Source organism: Micromys minutus (genome assembly GCF_963924665.1).
Source record: "Micromys minutus genome assembly, chromosome: 16".
NCBI lineage: Eukaryota > Metazoa > Chordata > Mammalia > Rodentia > Muridae > Micromys > Micromys minutus.
Genome location: NC_137985.1, coordinates 20,265,830 through 20,289,326, shown reverse-complemented (window position 1 = coordinate 20,289,326; position 23,497 = coordinate 20,265,830). Strand labels below are relative to the sequence as shown.

Below are 23,497 nucleotides of genomic sequence, written 5' to 3'. Positions count from 1 at the left end.
TGATTTTAAGTCTGTGTCTTCTTTTCCTGGTGTGTTTGGCATTCTGCTGTTTGCTGTGATGGGAGAGCTGGGTACTGAATGTCTTGGTTTCCCTGGGGTACGTTCTTTTCCTTTTCTCTTGCCATCTTGTTGTCAGTCTTTTGTCCCTGGATCACTGCTGGCTCACCGCTGGCTCACTGCTGGTTCACTGCTGTTCCAGTCCTGTGTCCCTGAATCACTGCTGGCTCACCGCTGGCTCACTGCTGTTCCTGGTGGTGGGTGGTCTTAGTGTGGTTCCTCACTCCTTGTTATCCAGCTGGCAATAGCTTGATGCAGGGTTACTGGTTCCCTGTAGCAAGCTGGGACGAGGAGGGGTAACTGGGGGATCGCACGCAGTCTCACCACTGGCTCACTGCTGATCCTGGTTGCGGGTGGTCTGAGTTCGGTTCCTCACTCCTTGTTGTTCAGCTGGGAATAGCCCGATGCAGGGTTACTGGTTCCCTGGAGCAAGTTGGGGCGGGAAGGGGGCTTATATCTCATTCTTAAAGGTAGGGATGTTTTCTTCTATGATTTTATTGAAGATATTTACTATGCCTTTTAGTTGATATTCTTAGCTTTCTTCTATTTCTGTTATTCTTAGATTTGGTCTTCTTATTGTGTCCTGGATCTCCTGGACATTTTGGGTTAGGAGCTTTTTGGTTTTTGCACTTTCTCTGCCTGTTTTTTCTGTTTTCTATGTTGTTTTCGGACCTTGAGATTCTCTCTCCCATCTCTTGTAGTCTGTTGGTGATGCTTGCATATGTGACTCCTGATTTTTTTTTTTTTTTTTTTTAGGTTTTCTATCTTCAGGGTTGTCTCTTTTTGTGTTTTCTTTATTGTTTCTATTTCCATTTTTAATTCCTTCCACTGTTTGGTTGTGTTTTTCTGTAATTCTTTGAGTGATTTTTGTGTTTCCTCTTTAAGAGCTTCTATTTGTTTATGTCTGTCCTCCTGTTATTGCTTAAGGGAGTTATTCACATACTTCTCCAAGATCTCCATTATCATTATGAAGAATCGTTTCAGGTCTGAGTCTTGTTTTTCTGGAGTGTTTAGCAATCCACTACTTGTTGAGATGGGAGAGCTGGGTTCTGATGTTGCCAGGTTATCTTGGTTTTCATTGCTTAAGTTCTTTTGTTTTCCTCTTGTCATCTTTTAAATCTGTGATTGTACATGGTCTTGCAGTCAGTAACTGGCACCTGTCTCTCCTGTAGATCTGAGGGCTGTGGGATCAGGAAGAAAATTGATTCTGAGTCTTTGGCTTTTTTTGGGTAAGCAGTGATTTCTATTTGCAGTGACTCAGCTCGGTCTTTGTGGGCTCAGGTGTGGGAGCTCTTGTGAGGTTGTTCTGAGAGCTCAGCCGTCTACCTGAGTACTATTGGCCGGGACCTGGCTCTTTCTCTAGGCCAAGACAGACCTTTTTCCAGAGAGCACAGCAGTCTCTGCTCTCTAGAACTCCAGGTGTGCTCTCCCTGGGCCTATGTGTCAGGCTCACCTCTGGTCTAGGTGCAAAAGGGCCTGTGAAGCTGTTCTTTGCGCACTGCCTTTCAAGGCAGATCCTGATCCTTTTCCACAAGCACCACCAAGCACTCACTCTCCGTGCTCTGGGTACTCACAGTGCAACCTCACCGGGCCTGTGTTTTGTTTTACTTTAATCATTTCTTCTTATATTTCATTGTATGTTTCTGGAACTCTAATTAAGTTGACTACTTTATATACCTTTTATTAATATATAATTTCAAAATAGCTCTTTTTTAAATAATTTTACCTAGGGTTTTAACAATAAAGCAATGCCATCATAGGGTGGTGTTTTAGAAAAGCCTATTGTTGTGATCAGAGTGTGTTTTCTTTCATCTTCTCTTTTCCAGGTAGTCATAGCCTACTGGTATCGCACTGTCATAGGAATAATGAATTTATTTGGGATAGAAACTAAGACCTGCTGGAACGTCACCAGAATGGAGCCGCTTAATGAAGTTCAGAGCTGTGAAGGCACGTGTCCTCCTCAGTGTTGCTGTGTGCTCGCTCATGTGTTCATAGCAGTCAACTGTATTTAAGATATTATAGACATGTTTTATCTCATTAAGTATTTTATACTTTCAACTTATTTTCTGAAGAGGCTATGTACTTAATAATTTGAGTATAAATTAGAAATTTAATTTGAGTACCAATAGATCCAATGTAAGTTACTCTTGAGTAAAAGTCCATTTCAGAATGAGATAGTGCAAGTTATATGGGATAATATTAGTATATACTTTTGGATGATCAGGACCCAAATATATGCTTGTAGTAGTTATGTATTATTTGATGCTAATAATCTGCTAGTATAAATATTGCTTTATCCTTGTTCGTTGTACAAGAGGAATTTTGATGACACTCTCTCTGTATGTCTTCTACATTGGTATATTTGTCAAAAAACTTAAAAACAAAAGCAAACAAACAAAATTCCCCTGAGAATTACGTAACATTTTCCAGCTATTCCTGTGACTCTGCCCGTAGATACACAGAAACATGTATCAAACATACATGTATTTTCTGTGTCTTCAAACATGACTATTTTCCACAATATTGCTACTTTCTAGATTTATTTGACTCTTATAATATGAACAAAATTTGAATTTTCCATATTTTATTTAAACTGATTCACTTGAAAACCTAAGATGATGCTGGTGAGGGTTGTTTAAGGAGTGATTAGACTTTGTGTTGTTTGCAACACACAGGAATGGAGACTCTAGCTTATCAATCATCAGACTTTGTAGTATGTCCACCATCAAAAAGGTATAAGCTTTTCTGAGGGTTGGAAGGCATCACATCGAACATGTGTGGCGTGTATTAAGACTTCAATCAGCAATAGGCCAGTGTTTGGTACTTGGAGTGCACAGAAGAGCCGGGAGGCACTGGTGTCCCACTCAGAGAGCTTATGCCATCAACAGCAATTATAATGGCAGTGCATATTACAAATGTCCAGATGCTGGGAATGTAATCCAGGGCAGACCATGCTGGACCACATGCTGGCTGGGGGTTTGGACTGTATTTAGTGAAGAACCACAATAGACCCCAGAGCATCACTGTCAGCTGCATGCAAAGCTCATATGTGAGGGTGGAGGTGGGTTCCATGCCCTAGTCAGCTTGGAAGAAAGATGACTGCAGTTGTCTGGATTTAAGAAGCAATTGGAAGTAGAATGTGGTGAGAAGAAGGATGGTGAAGACTCATGTAGCTCCTTTCTAGTTTGAGTCTTTGGACGGACAGGGGTGGATCCTATTTCACTGCATGTATTGGAACCTAAAGACCCTGAGATGGAAATACCAAGTAGGTATGTGGCTGTAGAAACTTAGAAATAAGAAAGAGCTCTAGTCTGAAGGTAGACTTGCCACCATCTGTGCATGGATGACACCTGGACATAGAACATGTGACAGGGGCCTTGTGCTCTTAGGATGAAAGGGTTAATGAACCACAGCAAGCAGGGCCACAGGATTTGTCTCCCAGCAGGCAAAGCAGCAGAACTTTGCAAATCACCTAGGTTTTTAAGTATTGTTTTTGCAAACATAAAAATCCTTCACACCAGTTAATCTCAAAACTTTGCCCAGGAGTTGTGTTAAATGATGTCTGTAAAACACACAAGAAGTGTGTACATGCCCACACAATCATATATTTCATGCATGTCAGCATCCTGTCTGCAGCATAACAGATGACGTGATTAGCTTAGGTCACAGAGAGCAAGGCTTTTCCTTGAGGTGAGGGACAGCGCTACACTGTTCTGAGGTTAGGGACAGGATCACACTGTTCTGAGGTTAGGGACAGGATTACACTGTTCTGAGGTTAGGGACAGGATTACACTGTTCTGAGGTTAGGGACAGGATCACACTGTTCTGAGGTTAGGGACAGGATCACACTGTTCTGAGGTTAGGGACAGGATCACACTGTTCTGAGGTTAGGGACAGGATCACACTGTTCTGAGGTTAGGGACAGGATCACACTGTTCTGAGGTTAGGGACAGGATCACACTGTTCTGAGGTTAGGGACAGGATTACACTGTTCTGAGGTTAGGGACAGGATTACACTGTTCTGAGGTTAGGGACAGGATTACACTGTTCTGAGGTTAGGGACAGGATTACACTGTTCTGAGGTTAGGGACAGGATTACACTGTTCTGAGGTTAGGGACAGGATTACACTGTTCTCAGGTTAGGGACAGTGTTGCACTGTTCTGAGGGCCTAGAAAAGGCAGAAGTTGCTCCAGGGACTTCTCCGAGTATTTCTACTGCACTCCCAGACACTGAGCAATACTGGCAGTACTTGAGTTAATGTGAGCCCCAGTGTGCATTATCTTAAAGAGACATCCCATCAGGGGAAGTGTAAATGTAACTAAATATACATTGTAGGGGTTGTGGCTAGGTGAAGACCTGGCCTCAGTCCCTGGGATAGCAAACAAAGATGATTGTAGCATTTACGAGTGAGCATGAGAGGAAATGTGTTCCACACATTTGTAAGTTCTTGATTATAAAGCACTGAAATAATATTGCACAGTAAATACTGAATAACCTGTGTCTTTTTTTAAAAAAAGGATTGGGAGACCCAGCTTGCTTTTACATTGGAGTAATTTTTATTTTAAATGGACTAATGATGGGCTTGTTCTTCATATATGGTACATACTTAAGGTAAGACTAGTAAAGAGAGAGACCCTGTAAGGACTGGTTGATACCCACTGACTCAGAGAAGAGGAAACTGAATGAAACCAATTGACTAGTTCAGGGAATTTTATAGAACTGATTTTGCAGAAACAATGCTATGTAAAGAGAAATGAGCTGCCCCTAACGAATACTACAGGCCTCCCTTTAACCCTTTTGGAGATATTTGAAAACTGTTTGGAGTATAAATGTGTCTAGCCTTAGATCATGAAGTTAATTATGACAATAACATATTATGCATCCACTCTTCATGGCTCCTTAAGCTTGACACTAAAAATTAAGGCAAAGCCAGCCTTGGTTATATCTAGGAGCACTGACTGTTATATCTGGAAACTGCAGGCTCAGCTGCCCCTTCTCTGTTTCTTCTTGTTTTTGCTTCAGTGTGCTGTCTAGAGTCATCCTGTGACCTGGGGTAGAGGGAAAGCCATGAGGTAGCAGTTCTGTCTGGCTCTATCCAGCCTAGCAACCTCGCACTGCTGAAACAGGGCCAACAGATAACTCCTATTTTCATTTGTGTTGAGTGATATAACAAATACCGATATTGCTTGACTACCTTTTCAGACATTTTGTTTCTTTCTGTGGAATGTATTCCCAAAGATGTTAGCTTTCTTTACACTTATGTGATTATTGAATCACATAAAATTAGAAACAAAATAAATCTGGACTTAGGGTCTGGAGACAGTGTCTCAGCAAGTGTCTTCCTCTATTCCCCCCACCTTATATTTTTAGACAGCATCTCTCACTGAACCTGGAGCTCACTGATTGGGTAGCCATTATAGCCAGTGGGCATCACTGATCTCCCTGTCTCTACCTCTCAAGCTTTTAATGTAGGCACTAGGGATCCAAATTCATGTCCTTAAGTGGTGCTTTGTGGATGACGGGACGGGAAACCATGAAACTAGATTTCTCAATCTCTCCCTGAACAACAATCAACTTTAATTGCTCAAAGACCAACTGTAACACAATCCCAGAAAACCTGAGGTTGCTACAGAAAAGCACTAAACAGGAGAGGCACAAGCAAGGACTTTCCAAGAGGATTCTAATAACTCAGGAAATAAGCACTGTCGTGTGCGGTCATGCTCTCTGAATGCAGCAGGTCTGGTGTGATCTTGGAAGCTAAGCAGGGCTGATCCCGGTTAACACATGGTGGGAGAAAATAATTAACAGCAATCATAAAATTAGACTGTATGAAATAGAAAATCTTTTGCATGGTAAAGGCAATAATTTTCAGAGTTAAGGCACAAACCACATAAAGGGAGAAACATATGTGGAAAGACTCAAAGTAAACATGCCAAAGAGTTTCTTGCAAATCCATCTTTATTGCTGCAATAGTCAACATATCCAGAGTAGAAACAGCCTGGTTATCAGTCAACAGATAAACTGATGAGGAGAATGTGGCACATATACACAACAGAACAGCTTCAGCCCTGAAGAGGCACGAAATCATGACATTTACAGCAAAATGAATGCAACTGAAAAAATGTTAAATGAAAAAAGCCAGACCCAGAAAAACAAAACAAAAAACAAACAAACCACAAAAACCTTCCCAAACCAAAAACCAAACAAACTTCACGAGGAACCCAAATTTCAATAAAAGTATAAGGATGTACACGTGTGTGCGTGTATATATGTGTGTGTATATATGTGTGTGTATGTGTGTGTGTGTGTGTGTGTGTGTGTGTGTGTGTGTGCGTGAGCTCGTGTGCATGCACATGTGAGTAGATGCACACAGCGCTTGCTCTTAAGTCATGAAGCCAGAAGGGGAATCTTGAAAGGTGAAGAAGGCTCTAAAGGGTGGTAAAAACTGGAAAGAGTAATGGAACACACAAGATTACAAAACAGAAGGGGGTGGATAAATGGAGCAGCAGTTAGGACCACTGGCTGCTCATGCAGAATCCACATTCAGTTCCTAGCACCCAAGAAGGACAGTTCCAAAGCACCTGTAACTCCTGTTCGAGGGCCTCCAATACCCTCTCTGACCTCTTCAAGCACCTGCACACATACAATGCACACAGACAAGCAGTCGTGCGAACTGACTGGGAAAAGAAAGAGAATCAATGGAAGAGGAGAGTTTAGGAGCAGAAAATAGGGGAGAAAGTAACTTAACGACACATTGATGGGAATATGTCATGTCAAAATGCATTAGCTTATATGCTAACCTAAATAAAACTTAAGAGGAACAAAGACAGTGCTGTACGTATACATGGTGGACATTATTCAGCTACAAATAAAAATGAGATTATTTAATGTGCAAGAAAGTCTATGGAATTGGACAATAACTGGAATGTGAAACAAACCAATAAATAAAGACAAATACGATGTTCCTTTTACATGTAGACTTAATCTAGATCTTAAAATATAGAAAGATTAATGACATTAAGAAGAAATCCTGTTGTTGAAAGGCAGGGGCCTACTGGGTATTGAAGAATGAATAGCAGTAATGGGGGGGTGACTCAGTGGTTAAGGACACCTGCTGTTCTTGTAGACTGGTGCTCAGATTCCAGCACCCACCTGACAGGTCACAAGCATTTATAGGCCCAGTTCTAGATAACATAACACCCTATTCTGGCCTCTTTGGGCACCAGACACACATGCATGTAATGTACATACATGCCAGAAAACACTCATATGCATACAATGCAATGAATAAATGTTTCTTTAAAGGTTAAAAAAGGATTAGTAATGAGGGGAAAAACCATGCATAGTGGGAGTCTCTGGGTCGAGATTTATAGAGAGATATAATAGCTTACATAATGTAGGCTTTATATTAACTACACACACACACATACACATACATATGATATATAAGACGCAGAAGGTACCAACAAGAACATACAATGAGAAAGGAACAAAAGAATGTAAAGGGCTGAATGTGTGCAAAGTAAAATCATATATATATGTGTGTGTGTGTGTGTGTGTGTGTGTGTGTGTGTGTGTGCCCTATAAAATATAATGAAGCCATTGTACTAATTACATTTCTATAATAGAAGCGGAGGAATTTGACATGTGTTCCCTTCTGATCAGTGGGCTTTATGACACCCTTCCACCCCGCCACACCTCTTCCACAGTTTATTACTTTATTACCTCTCCTCAGCGCCTCTTGCTGTTTTCCCTTTCATTTTTCCATCTCATTCCTTCTTCCTCCTTTCGTTCTGTCAACGGCTACTGCATCCTCACCATGGTGATCAAGCACATAAATAATCTCCATGGAGAAGCTGGTTATAGTCTATATACAGAGCTCCGTGGTTATAGTCTATTTACAGAGCTCCGTGGTTATAGTCTATGTACAGAGCTCCGTGGTTATAGTCTATATACAGAGCTCCGTGGTTATAGTCTATATACAGAGCTCCGTGGTTATAGTCTAGTGGCCTGGGATGTGGGACACAGCGGAGTGTGTAACAAGACAGGGGACATTCACTACACAACATGGGTCTGAGGACCTCTCTTGAGTATTAGCACCCTTGGCCTGCTGTGGAAAGGCTACGGTGTGGCTTCTCTCAGGTTATTTTCAGTCCACCAAACAGTTACAAGTTAGTGCTAAGAGAAACTGTTAGTCCTTTAACTTTCCCCCCTCAGTTAAGCCTAATTTCAAAAGACAAATCTGGACTCCATTTACATTATCTACATAATAGCTTGCAGACGGAAGTGCTGGGCAGTATGTTTAAGATTATTTTATTCTCATGGTTTATTTAAAAAAATTTTTAATGTGATTATAAATCTGAGATTGTATTATATGGACTCTTTGTGTCCCTGCACAGTCAGGATAAAAACACCAACTTCACAGGCATTTGGGAAATAGTTGGGCTTACATGGCTTTGCTATTTGTGTTTTAAGCACAGAATGTTATGGTTTTTAATTCTGAGATAAGTTTATGCAAAGAACCTGTCTGTTGCATGTCATGACTGTACTTTCTTCTTCTTACAGCGGGAGTCAGTTAGGAGGTCTGATTACAGTAGCATGCTACTTTTTCAACCATGGAGAGGTTTGTTTTCTCGTCATTTCTGCTTTAGACATAGAGTGGCTCATATGAGCAAGAAAATAGAATCGCTAAACTAACATGATTATTTAGTGCTGGACTATAATATCTTAAAGTATTTTATGTAGCAAATTGGTATGCGAATCCTATGAATCTAAAATTGTAAAGGAGTAAAATCTAAGTTATGTGAACTATCAACTGTCCGGTCCTGTAGACAAATGGCAGCAAAGCACCCAGCAAGCCAGGCGCTGTGACTACACGTCATTCAGCAGTGACAAACCCCCTCTTGGGCAAGTCTTACTTCATCATAACAGTTATGAAAACCAAGGAGAGAGTTACAGGACTTAGCCAAGATTCCAAGCCCATTGCATGATGAAGCTGGGTGACGTGTTCCCTGTCATTGTCCCTAAAGCCTCCCTTTAAAATATACACATATCTCTCCTTCTGCTGTTCGAGACAGAGTCTCACTGTGTTCTCTAGGTTGGCTTCGAAACTCGTGATTCTCCTGCCTCATCCACCACTGTGCCAGAATTACATTGCTGGTTGATTATATGTCTGGCTCTGAAAGTTGTTGTTTTTCATTTGTTTTAATGGTAAGAACACTTAGCACCGGATCGCAACAGATCTTAATCCTCTTAACAGATTTTTGTTTCTATAATACACTAACTTTAAAATCTTAGTGTGTGTGTTTATGCCTGCATGCATATTTGTTTGAGTGTGTGCATGTGTGTGTGTGTCTATGCCTGTGAGCAAGTCCAGAAGAGGGTGTTCTATCTTCTGGAGCTGTAGGCAGTTGTAAGTTACCATGTGGGTACTAGGAACTGAACTCCAATCCTCTTGACTCCAGATCCATCTGCCCAGCCCCCAAACTAAACACACAGATCTCGAGGATTTGTCCATCTTACATAATTGAAGTTCTATGTCATTGTTCTTCTCAGTGGTCAGAGTGGCATTGTTCTGACAGCATGCGCACAGTTCATTCAGTAGCTTCCCCACTACTTCTACCGAACCATTCTTCCCTTTTCTATAACAAAATAATGAATTAAAAACGGACCTGGCATAGTAAGTCATCCCAAACAGACACACCCAGGCCAAAAGGAGCTCCTCAAAACTGTTTATTTTAAGATGAATTCACTCTGGCACTCTATGTTCTGGATTCTGTATGAGATGTTGAACGCATGGTAAGGAGAGAGGTTCTACCTATTAACATTTCAGAATCATGTGTGCTATGCAATGGCACAGGTTACGTGCAGCAAATGTCTGTATCTCCTGTTATAGTACACCAATTTAAAAGTCAGCTAAATAAAGGAATAAACAAAGTTTCACACAAATTGCTTTAAATATATACATTTAAAACTAAAACCTTTTGAATACTAATATATTGTCATTCAACGATCTGCATTTTATTTTCGGGTGCCAGGCTTCGGTGACTAAGGCTGAATTTGGAATACAAACCATTACTCTTATCAAGGCTTACAAGTTTGGTTTCTTACAAATTTTAACTTTTTGAAGCTCTTAACAAAGAATTAAGACTTTTCTCGGGTGTTAAAATCGCAAATTCTATAATTTTAGGATTATAGATTCCATTATCTTAGATTTCTATAATTTAAAAATTATATTTAACTTTATATTATTTTATTTTCTAATTTTAGGATAGAAAAATTTATGTAATTTTGTTCCACATGTCTTAGGACAGTCTAAGTGTGTATATGAAAGGTTAAAAAAATTTTACTGTGTTCCTTACTAGCAATTCTTTTTACTTTCAATTGCTTTTAAAAGTTATCTTATGTAGAGTTTATTTGATTGACTTAGACTAGTCTTGGCAGCTGGTAATGTATACCTGTATCAGTTGGACCTTATTGTATATTGACTTGCTATTTGCAAATGCTCTGTTTTCTGTTAAAATGGCTTCCTTGTCCCTATCATGTAACTCAAAGCCCCAGATGCCAGGCTTGTGCCTGCAGGGTTGTGGTGCACTCTGGGCCAGGAGTCCTCATAGCTCCTATCCCTGTGTATTTCTTGGTTCTTTGGCTTAACTGTGTATGATTGGATATAGTTTATCTTGTTTCTGAGTTTGACACATTTACTAGTGCGCCCCCTAATGGCTATAGGAGAGAATGTCAAAGGACCAGAACTTCTGCCGGGCAGTGTGAAACAGAATCTGACAAGCTTAGTATTAAAACACTGAAAGTAAGCCCACCCCTGAGGTTTAGTTAATATTTACTATAAAATGAAAAAAAATGCACACTGAGTGTTTTATGGATTCAGGCCACCCGTGTGATGTGGACGCCACCTCTTCGGGAAAGTTTCTCCTATCCGTTCCTCGTACTTCAGATGTTTGTCTTAACTACTATCCTCAGGTAAGTACAGTCATAAGACAGAGCTAAATAATTATGTTGCCTTTATGAAAATATGCTTTAGAGTACTAAGTCATACCTATGAAATTGAAGCTATGTTTTAAAACTATTTTTAAATGGAATTGAGTAATCAAATGTCAGCATAATAAATAAATTTATAAATCATTTCTCTATTGAAAATGTTACCCTACAGGTTCTAGATAGTAATATTATGGTTTTAAAATATATATTTTTATTGTGTGAATAAGTATTTTGCCTACACGTGTGCATGTTTACTGTATGCACACGGTTGTCTAGTGCCCAGAGTAGCCAGAAGAGTGCGTCAGAGTCCCTGAAAATGAAGCTGCCAATGGTTTCGAGTCACCATGTGAGTGCTGGGAAGTGAACCTTGGTCCTTTGCAAAAGCTATCATTACAGCCCCATTCACGGGCTTCTGAGAAACACGTCTTTACTTTCTCAAAGCTAAAATATTTCAGCTTCTTCCCCTCCCAAACTGTTCTCTTTGAAATAAGCTTAGCATATGTGCCATAAAAAAAGGGCTCCATGTGCAAATGGATTTGGGAACTTGTAAATTTTATAATCTCAAGGAGTGCACACACACAGACACATACACACATACACACACAAACACACATATACACACAGACACACATACACACACATACACACATATACACACAAACACACAGACACACATACACACACAGACACACACATACACACATATACACACATACACACACATCCGCACACAGATGTTATGAAATATACAGACATCTAGTACATGTCTGAATGATGTTTCAAACAATTCAGCCAATTTCAAATCAATTATCTTGGATATACTCTTGTATGTACTAAGTTTTTAAGCGTTCATGATGTTTGGGAAATGAAAATAGCAGAGTACTATAGATAGTTTTGCTAAATGAGTTCATTTCACAGGCTTTAGTGAAATCTGTCACCGAGAGATCATAAACATTATCTTCTCTAAACTCCGAGGGAATCAGATAGTTTACTAAGCTTTGCCAGGTCCCACCGTACATGAAAATCCAACCTTCCCTCCTTCTCTCCCTGTCTTCATAGCTTCTGTTCTCTCAACCTCTATTTGTCCCTCTTTCCCTCCCTCCCTCCCCTTTCCTTCTAAACTTGCACATTATATGCATGTTCATAAATGTCTGCATCTACATTTTTATGTATTTAAAAGTACCCACAGAAGCAGGAATTATGCCGGATTTAAAAAATTAGCTGCAGACAATTTAGCACACGCTCAAGCAACTGATTAAGGCGTGCATTTGTGAGCTGACTAAATAAAGGTTGAGTGGGAATCCTGAGATCACCACAGATCTCACAGAGGCTGCTCCCTGATTGCCACCATTAGGGGTTGAATTCGGGACTCGACTTTCAGTTTAGGTTTCAATGTTTATTCATTGCATTATATACTTAGAAAAATTATAGAGGAAGATGCTATCTATCCTTTCTTTTCCCAGGAGTGTGTGTTCATCTGAAGTAGTATTAGTCTGGCTAACTGGGGGGTGAGGGGATTCATATGCGGAAATGTGCTAGTCAAGGACATTTAAGACCATGTCCTTGAAGGCGAGCACTCTGCTTGACTAGTTTTGTGTGAATAAATAACTTTGTGTCCCCCACAATTTTGGCCCACTCCACACCAACATGTGTGCTTCTTCTTACTGTTTTCTGAATCCTGAGTGACCAGGTGTGGGACGGACTTCCCTGTGTAGTGACGGACACCACGAGGAACACAGGACTTATGTCCTGTCCTGTTTCCTGGACTTGGGCGGGAGGATTAAAACTGAATGGCAAACATTTTTTTTAAAATAAGGAGCTAATGCTACATTTTAAATAATTTAATTTCCTGAAAAATATTGTATAATACTCATTTGAAACCATTTGGTTTTATTTAAGCATTTTAATTGTTCAAGCCTTTTAAAGGATTTTAGGAAAGTGATTTTGAAAATTCTATTTTGTTGTGTTATGTAAAAGTTCAGGAGATCAGTTAGAATGTTCAAAAGTCTTTAACAAGGATTCCTTTGTTTGTGAGCTACTGGCTGTCTATACTGCAGAACTCACTGTGTTCTTTTTCTACCCAGGACCTCCACCGTTCACAAAAGACACTACGTAGCGCTCTGTCTCTCCACGGTCGCTTTCATGCTTCCTTGGCAATTTGCTCAGTTCATACTTTTCACACAGGTAAGACGGCTTAAGGTGATGGAAGCTGAGTGTGCGTGTGCACAGTTGTGCCAGGAGAGGGTTGCAGAACACTCTTCTTCGCTTGACTTGTGAGGCTGGCCTCACATTTACTCTGCAGCCTGACCTGGCCTTGGACTCGTGATATTCCTGCCCTCACCTCTCAACGGCGGGGTGCCAGAGGCCAACCACCACACCTAGCTGACTATACGGTCCTTATAAATGTCCTTATTCTGTTTTGTATGAGGAGAAACATTTTACCAGGAGCCAAGATCTTTAATCAAGATCTTGCTTATGTGAACTGAAGCCATGTTCTTTTTCCTGAAATACTTATGTAACTATTAACAAGAAATTATACTTGTGAAGCAGAGTAAAGGGGCAAAGAAAATGTTTTATGGCAATAAATATACCCATATACATCCTTTCCACCAACAGTGATGCTCTGTACCGGAAGTGAGACATCTGGCACTAACTGTCCATAAATACTGAATCAAGACTTCCGCCCAGTCAGCACAGAGTGTTCGAACATTCACCATTCTTTATTAATGTTGGCTGTAGCACAAATCATTAGGTAGTCATTTGAATAGCAGAATATATATCAGTCCCTGCAGAGGCCAGAAGATCATCATTTGAGATCTCCCGGAGCTGGAGTTAACTGTTGATTGATATATGCTGTGTGGGTGCTGGGAATCAAATCCAGGTCCTCTGGAAGGCTAGCCAGAGCTCTTAACCACCGAGCCATGTCTCTAGATCCTAAAACAGATTTTTCAACAAGTCACCTCATTATTAGCAAATTTATAAGTTAAGTAGTACCGATGAAACTATGTGAGAAGCTCTTTAAGGGGGTTCTAGATCACCTTAGTAATTTCCTGACCATTCAAAGCAATGCAAAGACTTCTTTTTTATTTTAAATTTAACTTATTTATTATTATTTTTTTACTTATTCACTTTACATCACACTCACTGCTGACCTCCTTGGTCACCCCTTCCACAATCCTTCCTCTCCCCTCCCTCCCTTTCTTCTATGAGTGGGTGGGGTTCCCTGGGTATCCCCACAACCATGGCACTTCAAATCTCTGAAAGGCTAGGTGCTTTCTCTTCCACTGAGGCCAGACAAGGCAGCCCAGGTAGAAGACCATGTTCCATGTACAGGCAGCAGGTTTTGGGATAGCCTCCTCTCCAGTTGTTCAGGACCCACATGAAGGTCCTGCTACATCTGCTACATATGAGTGGGGAGGCTGGACCTAGGCTCACAGGAAGATTTAATTTTCCTAACCAAAACAGGCAGCCACGTTTATGTTTGCATTTCTGCATTAATGGGGAGAATCAAAGTCCCCCATCCTCTGGGGTGTTTTACATTTCATTTTTTTTCTAATGTCCCCTAACCATTTTGTGTGAAAATGGATATCAAGACGGCTCACATTTCAAAGGACAATCTGATGACAGAGTCACCAGGAACCTAGAATAATTGATCTGACAAGACCTTAGACTTGATCATTCCAAGTTGCTAAGAATGTTGGCAGCTGAATATCAGTTTCTATTCAGGTTCACGTTGAAATCCCTGTGTGTTGGAGAGATTGTTGTAGCAGTAGAAGGTAGAAAGTGAGGAGATTATTGATATGAAACTTGTAGAACAATAAGTTAAATAGATATAAGTTGTTTTTTTTAGTCAAGGTAGTGCTGGCATATTAATGCAGTATTGATCTTTATCCTGCTGGTAACAACAGAATCTTCTTTGCTTTCTGGATTCTCTCCTTCTACTGCTGTCAGTGTCTTGGTATAAAGAAAATCTCAAGATGCCCTAAGCACAGGAGCCAGAAAGCAGACGGCCTGCCCCTGCAGGGCTGATCCACACCGTGAATTCCGTGCACTGTGGAAGCACCACATCGCTTCTAACAGAGCACTTAGCTCTTCTGCAGAAGAATGTGGCAAATACAAACTAAAAACCAGAAGCTCAGAACAAGTATATTTTGTGTTAGGAAGTAGAGTTTTTTAGTGACGTCAAGGAGAGTCCTTTAGTAACGTCAAGGTGTGGTATAAGTAGTCATACAATGGTTCTAATTTTTGCTGTTCTTCAAAATAAATCTAATCTTTAAAGTTAAAATAATCATTTCCCCATAGACACTGGCATATCAACTGGGTCGTTGTTCTTTTTTTTTTCATTTTTTAAAATTAATTATTTTGTTTATATTTCTGTTTTTTTATTTTTTATTGGATACATTATGTATTTACATTTATGTGTTTACATTTCAAATGTTATCCCCTTTACCACTTCTTCAGTAACCCCTCCCCCTACTTTTATGAAGATGATCTCACTCCCACTGACCCACTCCCACCTTATTGCCCTGGGGAAACGAGCCTTCACAGGACCAAGGGCTTTTCCTCCCATAGATGTGAGACAATGGTGTCGTCTGCTGGAGCCATGAGTCCCTCCATGTGTATGCTTTGGTTGGTACTTTAGTCCCTGAGAGTTCTGGGGGGGGTTAGTTGGTTGATATTATTGTTCTTCCTATGGGGTTGCAAATTCCTTCAGCTACTTCAATCCTTTCTCTAGCTTCTCCATTGGGGTCCCCCTGCTCATTCTGATGGTTAGCTGCAAGAATCTTCATCGGTATCAGTAAGGCTCTGACAGAGCCTCTGAAAAGACATTAATATCAGGCTCCTGTCAGCAAGCACTTTAGTAACTAGGTTTGGTGGCTGCCTATGGGAAGGATCCCCAGGTGAGGCAGTCTCTGGATGACCTTTTCTTCAGTCCCTGCTCCACTCTCTGTCCCAGGATTTCCTGCCATGAGTACTTTGTTCTTCCTGTTAAGGACTGAAGCATCCACACTTTGGCCTTCCTTCTTCTTGGGCTTTATGTGGTCTGTGAATTGTTTCATGGGTATTCCAAGCTTATGTGCTAGTATTCACTCATTAGCATGCTGTGTGTGATCTTTTGTGACTGGGTTACCAAACTCAGGACGATATTTTCTAGATCCATCTATTTACCTAAGAATTTCATGAAGTCATTGTTTTTAATAGCGGAGTGGTATTCCATTGTGTAATTATGCCACATTTTCTGTACCCATTCCTCTGTTGAAGGACATCTGGGTTCTGTTGAGCTTCTGCTTATTATAAATGAGGCTGCTATGAACATAGTGGAGCATGTGTTCTTGTTATATTTTGGAGCATCTCTTGGATATATACCCAGGAATGGTAGAGCTGAATAGTTAGGTAGTTAGTTCTATGCCCAATTTTCTGAGGAACCACCAGACTGATTTCCAAAGTAGTTGTTCAGCTTGCAACCCTACCAGCAGTGGAGGAATGTTCCTCTTTCTATACATCTTCACCATCATCTGCTGTCACCTGAGTTTTTGATCTTAGCCATTCTGACTGGTGTGGGGAGGAATTTCGGGGTTGTATTGGTTTGCATTTCCCTGATGACTGAGAATGTTGAATATTTTTTTAGGTGTTTCTCAGTCATTCAGTTTTCCTCAGTTCAGAACTCATTGTTTAACTCTGTCTCTCATTTTTTAAAATACGATTATTTGATTCTGTGGAGTCTAACTTCTTGAGTGCTTTGTATTTATTGGATATTATCCCTCTATCAGATATAGTACTGGTAAAGATCTATTCCCAATCTGTTGGTTGCTGTTGTCCTATTGACAGTATCCTTCGCCTTACAGAAAGTTTGCAATTTTATGAGGTTCCATTTGTCGATTCTTGATCTTAGAATATAAACCATTGTGTTCTGTTCAGGAAATTTCTCCATTTACCTATGTGTTTGAGGGTCTTCCCCAATTTCCCTTCTATTAGTTCCAGTGTATCTGGTTTTATGTGAAGGTCCTTGATCCACTTGGACATGAGCTTTGTACAATAATGGGTCAATTTGAATTCTTCTACCTGCTGACTGCCAGTTGAACCAGCACCATTTGTTGAAAATGCAGCCCTTTTTCCATTGGATGGTTTTATCTTCTTTGTCAAAGATCAAGTGACCATAAGTATGTGTGTTCATTTCTGGGTCTTCAGGTCTATTTTACTGATGTACCTACCTGTCTCTGTACCAATACCATGCAGTTTTTATCATGATTGATCTGTAATACAGCTTGAGGTCAGGGTTTGTGATTCTCCCAGAAGTTCTTTTATTGTTGAGAATAAATAGTTTTTGCTACCCTGAGGGTTTTTTTTTTTTTGTTATTCCAAATAAATTTGAAAATTGCTCTTTCTAACTCTATGAAGAATTGATTGCATTGAATCTGTAAATTGCTTTTTGGCAAGATGGCCATTTTTACTATATCAATCCTGTTAATCAGTAAGCATGGGAGATCTTTCCATCTTCTGGTTTCTTTCTTCAGAGACTTGCAGTCTTGTCATACAGATCTTTCACTTGCTTGGTTAGAGTCAAACCAAGGTATTTTATGTTATTTGTGACTATTGTGAAGATTGTTGTTTCCCTAATTCTTTTTCTCAGCATGTTTATCCTTTGAGTAGAGGAAGGCTACTGATTTTTTTGAATTAATTTTATATCCAGCCACTTTGCTGAGGCTGTTTATCAGGTTTTTGAGTTCTCTGGTGGAATTTTTGGGGTCACTTAAATATACTATCATATCATCTGCAAACAGTGATATTTTGACTTCTTCCTTTTAAATTTTATTCCTTTGACATTCTTTTGTTATCTAATTGCACTGACTAGTACTTTGAGTAACATATTAAACAGGTAGGGAGAGAATGGGCATCCTTGTCTAGTCCCTGATTTTGGTGGATTGCTTCAAGTTTCTTTCCATTTAGATTGATGTTGGCTACTGGTTTGCTGTATATTGTTTTTACTATGTTTAAGTATGGACCTTGGATTCTTGATCTTTCTAAGACTTTTAACATGAAGAGGTGTTGAATTTTGTCCAAGTTTTTCTTAGTATTGAATGAGATGATCACATGTTTTTTTGAATTTGTTTGTATAGTGGATTACATTGATGGATTTCTATATATTGAAGCATCCCTGCATTCCTGTGATGAAGCCTATTTGATCATGATGGATGGTCATTTTATCTGAGGTAGTGTCTGTCTTTGTCACTGAGATAAGCTTCCTGTATGCAGCAAAATGCTGAGTTCTGTTTATGCATTCATCCAGTCTATGCCTTTTTATTGGGGAAATGAGTATATTGATGTTAAGAGACATTAAGGAATAATGATTATTGTTTCTTGTTACTTTTGTTGTTAGAGGTAGAATCATGTTTGTATGGCTATCTTTTTTTGGATTTGTTGCAAGAAGATTACTTTCTTCTTTTTCCTTGGGTGTAGTTTACCCCCCCTTGTGTTGGAGTATTTTTTATATATTATCTTTTGTATGACTGCATTTGTGGAAAGATATTGTGTAAATTTTTTTTTGTTATAAAATATCTTGGTCTCTCCATCTATGGTAATTGAGAGTTTTGCTGGATATAGAAACCTGGGCTGGCATTTGTGTTCTCCTAGGGTCTGTATGACATCTGTCCAGGATCTTCTAGTTTTTATAATCTCTGTCCAGAAGTCTGGTGTAATTCTGATAGGTCTGCCTTTATATGTAACTTACCTTGTTTAAGCTGCCATATTGTTTAGAGACCATAATTGCAGCTTTTTGTCATGTATGGACAATACACTGTGCCAACAGGAATACTTCTTTGTTTCTTACAGTCTTCCACCCTCACTTCTGCAGTGTTTCTAGAGCCTCGGTTGGAGGAACTGGAGATTCATCAATCAGGCCTGTGCACCTCTCAGTCATAGTTCTTTCTATTTTGACCTGCTATGCCTTTCTATAATGGTCTCCATCTGCTGAAAAATGATGTTTCTGCCTCAAAATGAATTTTTTTGATGAAGAAAATTTATCTATAAATATAAGTACAAATATTTAGAATGCAGCTAGAAATTACACTTGTTTGGGAACATGTCAGTAGTAGGTTCTCCTCTAGGCTGTGTTAATATATTTAGGAATAGATACAGATAGGTATATTCAACCACAGTTAAAGAGGAGGCCAGAGCCCATGAGTTTAAGAGAAAGGAGAGAGTGTGTGAGTGTGAGGAGAGGAGCTAGAGGGAGGAAAGGGAGAGTGGAAAATAATGTCTATTTGCTGCTTTTGTGTCAACTTGACACAAACTGGAGTTATCACAGAGAAAGGAGCCTCAGTTGAGGTAATGCTGTAAAGCATTTCCTCAACTAGTGATCAAGGGGGGAGGGCCCAGCCCATTATGAGTGCTGCGATCCCTGCGCTGATAGACCTGGGTTCTATAAGAAAGCAAGCTGAGCAAGTCAGGAGAAGCAAGCCAGTAAGCAACATCCCTCCATGGGCTCTGCATCAGCTCCTGCTTCCTGACCTGCTTGGGTTCTAGTCCTGGCTTCCTTTGGTGATGAAAAGCAATGTGGAAGTGTAAGCCGAATAAACTCTTTCCTCTCCAACTTGCTTCTTGGTCATAATTTTCTGTGCAGAAATAGATACCCTGACTAAGACATAATGAAATTATATTTCTATTTCAAAGAATAAAAAGAAAGTTATAGCAAAGGCTGTTTGGTTTGATTTGAGGTGAGGAAATATGCATAGCAAGGCACACATGAAGATGCTACAGATTTGAAGGGAAACTTGGAAGCTCCAAATTCCCAGTTGTATGTTTTGACAAATGTGAGCTTTCCAGAGCTCTGTGGGTTTGCTTTGGGGTCTCCTGTTATGCTTCATTGGTCTGTGTGTCCGTTTCTGTGCCAGTGCTTTGCTGTTTCTCTCACCATGGCTCAATTGTTTAATTATCTTACCAGAGTCTGAGGTCAGATAATGCTATTCTTTTGTCTGTACTGCATCTGCTTATAAATCTGTGGCTCTCTGTGGTCTGTGTTACTTCAGTATGAACTTCAGCAGTTTCTATCCCTTCAAGAATGTCCCTGGAACTTTTGTGAGGATTGCGTTGAATCTGTAGATCTCTGTGTTTTATTTTCTTTATTCTTCTCACATACATTAACACACTGATTTCAGTTACCCCTCCCTTCTCTCTTCATAGTTCCTTCCTCCACTTTCCTTTTTCTTAAGACTAGCTCCTCCTTTTTATTCCTGTCTAGCTTCCTTGGATCTTTGGAGTGTAGGATGGTTATCATTTACTTTACAATTGATATCCATTCATAAGTGAGTATATAGTTTGTTTTCTGGATCTGAGTTACCTCACTCAGGATAATATTATTTTAGCTCCATCCACTTCCCTTCAAATTTCCTATTATTATTTTAACTACTGCATAGCACTCCATTGTGTAAATAGACTGTTTATCCATTTTTCATTTGAGGAATATCTAGGTTGTTTCCAATTTTGGGCTATTATGAATAAAGCTGCTATGAAGATACTTGACCATATGTCCTGGTAGATTGAAACATCCTTTGGGTATATATCTAAGAGTGGTATATATGTGTCTTGAGGTAGATCAATTCCCAGTTTACTGAGAAACTGCCACTTTGAAATCACAAGTAGCTGTAGAAGTTTGCACCTTAACCAGCAGTGTACAAGTGTTCCCCTTGTTCCACATCCTTGCCAGCATGAACTGTCACTTGTGGTTTTGATCTTAGCCATTATGACAGGTGTAAGCACTCTCAAAGTAATTTTGATTTTTATTTCCCTGATGTCTAAGGATGTATTTCCTTTAGCATTTCTCAGTCATTTGAGATTTTTCTACTGATAATCTTCTGTTTAGATCTGTTCCCCATTGATAAATTAGATTATTTGGTTTGTTGATAATTATCTAGCTTTTTTGAATTCTTCATATATTTTAGATATTAACCCTCTGTCAGAATCTGTGTGTGGTTCGGAGAAATTTAAGGTGAACCCCTGGGAATAACTTAATCCTTCTGTTGCTTAAAATGCTTAATATTCAGGCAAAGCCAAATGAGTCAGGCAAAATTGTACTGGCCAAATAACCTCTGAAGAAAAATACTACAGAGCATATAGAAAATGAATCTGAGAGCAACAGTGACAGTTGCTGGTTTGTAGATTTATCATCAGTGTACAACACACTAAACCACCTAAATCCATGTGACAAATTTCACAGTATGATGAATGACAATCATTTACTAGAGTTCACCTGAAGATTTTTTTTTAACCAAGAATAAGGCAGTAGCTTGAGCTCTCAGAAAAGGGAGAGAAAAATGATTTATAATCTTTCTTTCTTTTTTCATTACTCTTCTTTCCGACCTGTTTTTTTTTCTCTTATTTCTTTTAGTCTTTTATACCTTCATTTCTAACAACGATGTGTTCAGGGCACGACTTCAACATTTTTTTAGATGGTTTTACTTTGCAGGGAAGAATTATATTGCTAAATCAACAGATCACCATTACAATTTTTAATACAGAAATCTTGAAAAGACTTGAGTGGGGTCTATTGACATTTCATTTGAAACTTAAACCATGTAAAGTCCCAATGGTGACTCTGTAACTCTCTTTTTCTAAGGTTATCACAGGCTACTTGGTAAGGTGTTTCAATCTCAGGTAAAATCATTTCCACTTTATACTTTAATAGATTTTCTAAATAAGGGGAAAGTTCTAGAGAAAAAAGTGGAGTTAGTGAACACCTTTTCCTATTCCATAGGCTTCCATTTTGTCCTATTGATAGTGCATTTGCATTACAGAAGCCTTTCAGTTTCATGAAGTCCCATTTATTAATTGTTAATCTTAGTGCAGGCACTAAGATTGTCGTTCTGTTCGGAAAATTGTCTCCTTTGCCAATGTGTTTAAGGATATTCCTCAAATTTTCTTCTATTAGATTTAGGGTATCTCATTTCATGTTGAGATATTTGATCCATGTGGACTTGAGTTTTGGGCACGGTTAAAGACATAGGTCTATCAGCATTCTTCTGCATACAAACATCCAGTTAGAACAGCACCAGTCGTTGAAGATGCTTCATTTGTTTTACCCATTGTATATTTCTGACTTCTATAAAAAACAACAGCTGTACAGGTGTGTAGCTTTACATCTGTGCCTTCAGTTTGATTCACCGATCAACCTGTCTCTCTTTATGCCAGAGCCTTGCAGTTTCTGTTACTATAGTACAGCTTGAGATAAGCATAATAATACCTTTGGAGGTTCTGCTAATGTATGAGATTTTTAAAGCTACTCCAGGTTTATAATTTTCCACGCAAAGTTGAGTATTGTTTTTTTCAAGGTCTTTTAATAATTGTGTTGGAACTTTGATAGGGGTTGTGTTGAATTTGTAGTTTGCTTTTGGTACGATAGCCTTTTCTTGCTATGTGTGTTAAATCCACTGATCCATATGCATGGGAGGTCTTTCCATCTTTTGATGTCTTCTTCAAAGCCTTGAAGTTATTGTCATACAACTCTTTAGCTCACTTGGTTTGAGGTTGGTGTTCAGTCTTTATTATATTTTGGTAAGTTTCTTGCATCCATGATCTGCCTGAGACTTTTATCATGAAGAGGTGTTAGAATTTGTCAAAGGCAGCATCAAATGAAATGATCATTTTTTTCAGTTTGTTTATATGGATTTTGCAGAAAGATTTTTCTATGTTGAATGATCTCCGCAGACCTGAAATGATGCTTATGTTTTCTTAATATATTCTTAGATTTAGTTTGTGAATATTTTATTGAGTATTTTGAGTCAATGTTCAGGAGAGGAACTGGTGTGTTTAATGCTCTTTCTTTGGTAGATGTCTAGGTGGTTTTGTTAGCAGGGTGACTGTAGACTCATAAGATGAATTAGGCAATGTTCATTCTGTTCCTGTTGTGTGGAATACGTTGAGAAGTATTGGTGTTAGCTTTTGTTTGAAAAGTTTCAGAGAATTCTGTGTTAAAAGCAGCTGGTCTGGGCTGTTTTGAGTTGAAAGACTTAATGACTAATTCTATTTCCATTCAGGTCTCTTTAATTGTTTATCTGATATGATATTTGGATTTCCTTGGCTTCTGTTGTCATTGCCCTTTACCTTTTTGACTTTGTTGACTTGGATATTCTCTTGAGTTAGTTTGGATAAGGGTTTGCCTGTCTTGTTGACTTTTCCCAAAGCATCAGGTTTTTGTTCCGTTGATTCTGTTGATTCTTTGTATTGTTCTCTTTGCTTCTCTTCTATTGTTTTCAGTCTGAGTCTTCCCTGTTAAGCATACTCTTACTTGGGTAAGCTTGCATCTCTTTTCAGTGTAGCTGAAATGAGATATTTCTTTATGAAGGCCCTCAGTGCTCTGAGCTTTCCATTTATTATTGCTTTCATTGCATCTCATGAGATTGGGTGTGCTATGCTTTCATTCCATTGAATTCAAGTAAATTTAGTTTCTTT

The 23,497-nt window shown here is 39.2% G+C and overlaps 1 protein-coding gene across 1 annotated transcript in view; it reads left to right on the top strand.

Moving 5' to 3' along the window:
* Window positions 1-23,497, top strand: part of DPY19L2 (dpy-19 like 2) — a gene marked incomplete at both ends in the record, with an annotated part of 98,836 nt that overhangs the window by 21,083 nt on the left and 54,256 nt on the right. Inside the window, 5 exons of the mRNA XM_080929820.1 lie at window positions 1,884-2,004; window positions 4,576-4,669; window positions 8,624-8,681; window positions 10,944-11,035; window positions 13,138-13,237. Coding sequence (XP_080785946.1) covers window positions 1,884-2,004; window positions 4,576-4,669; window positions 8,624-8,681; window positions 10,944-11,035; window positions 13,138-13,237 — 465 coding nt within the window. The remainder of the gene's footprint in view (window positions 1-1,883; window positions 2,005-4,575; window positions 4,670-8,623; window positions 8,682-10,943; window positions 11,036-13,137; window positions 13,238-23,497) is intronic.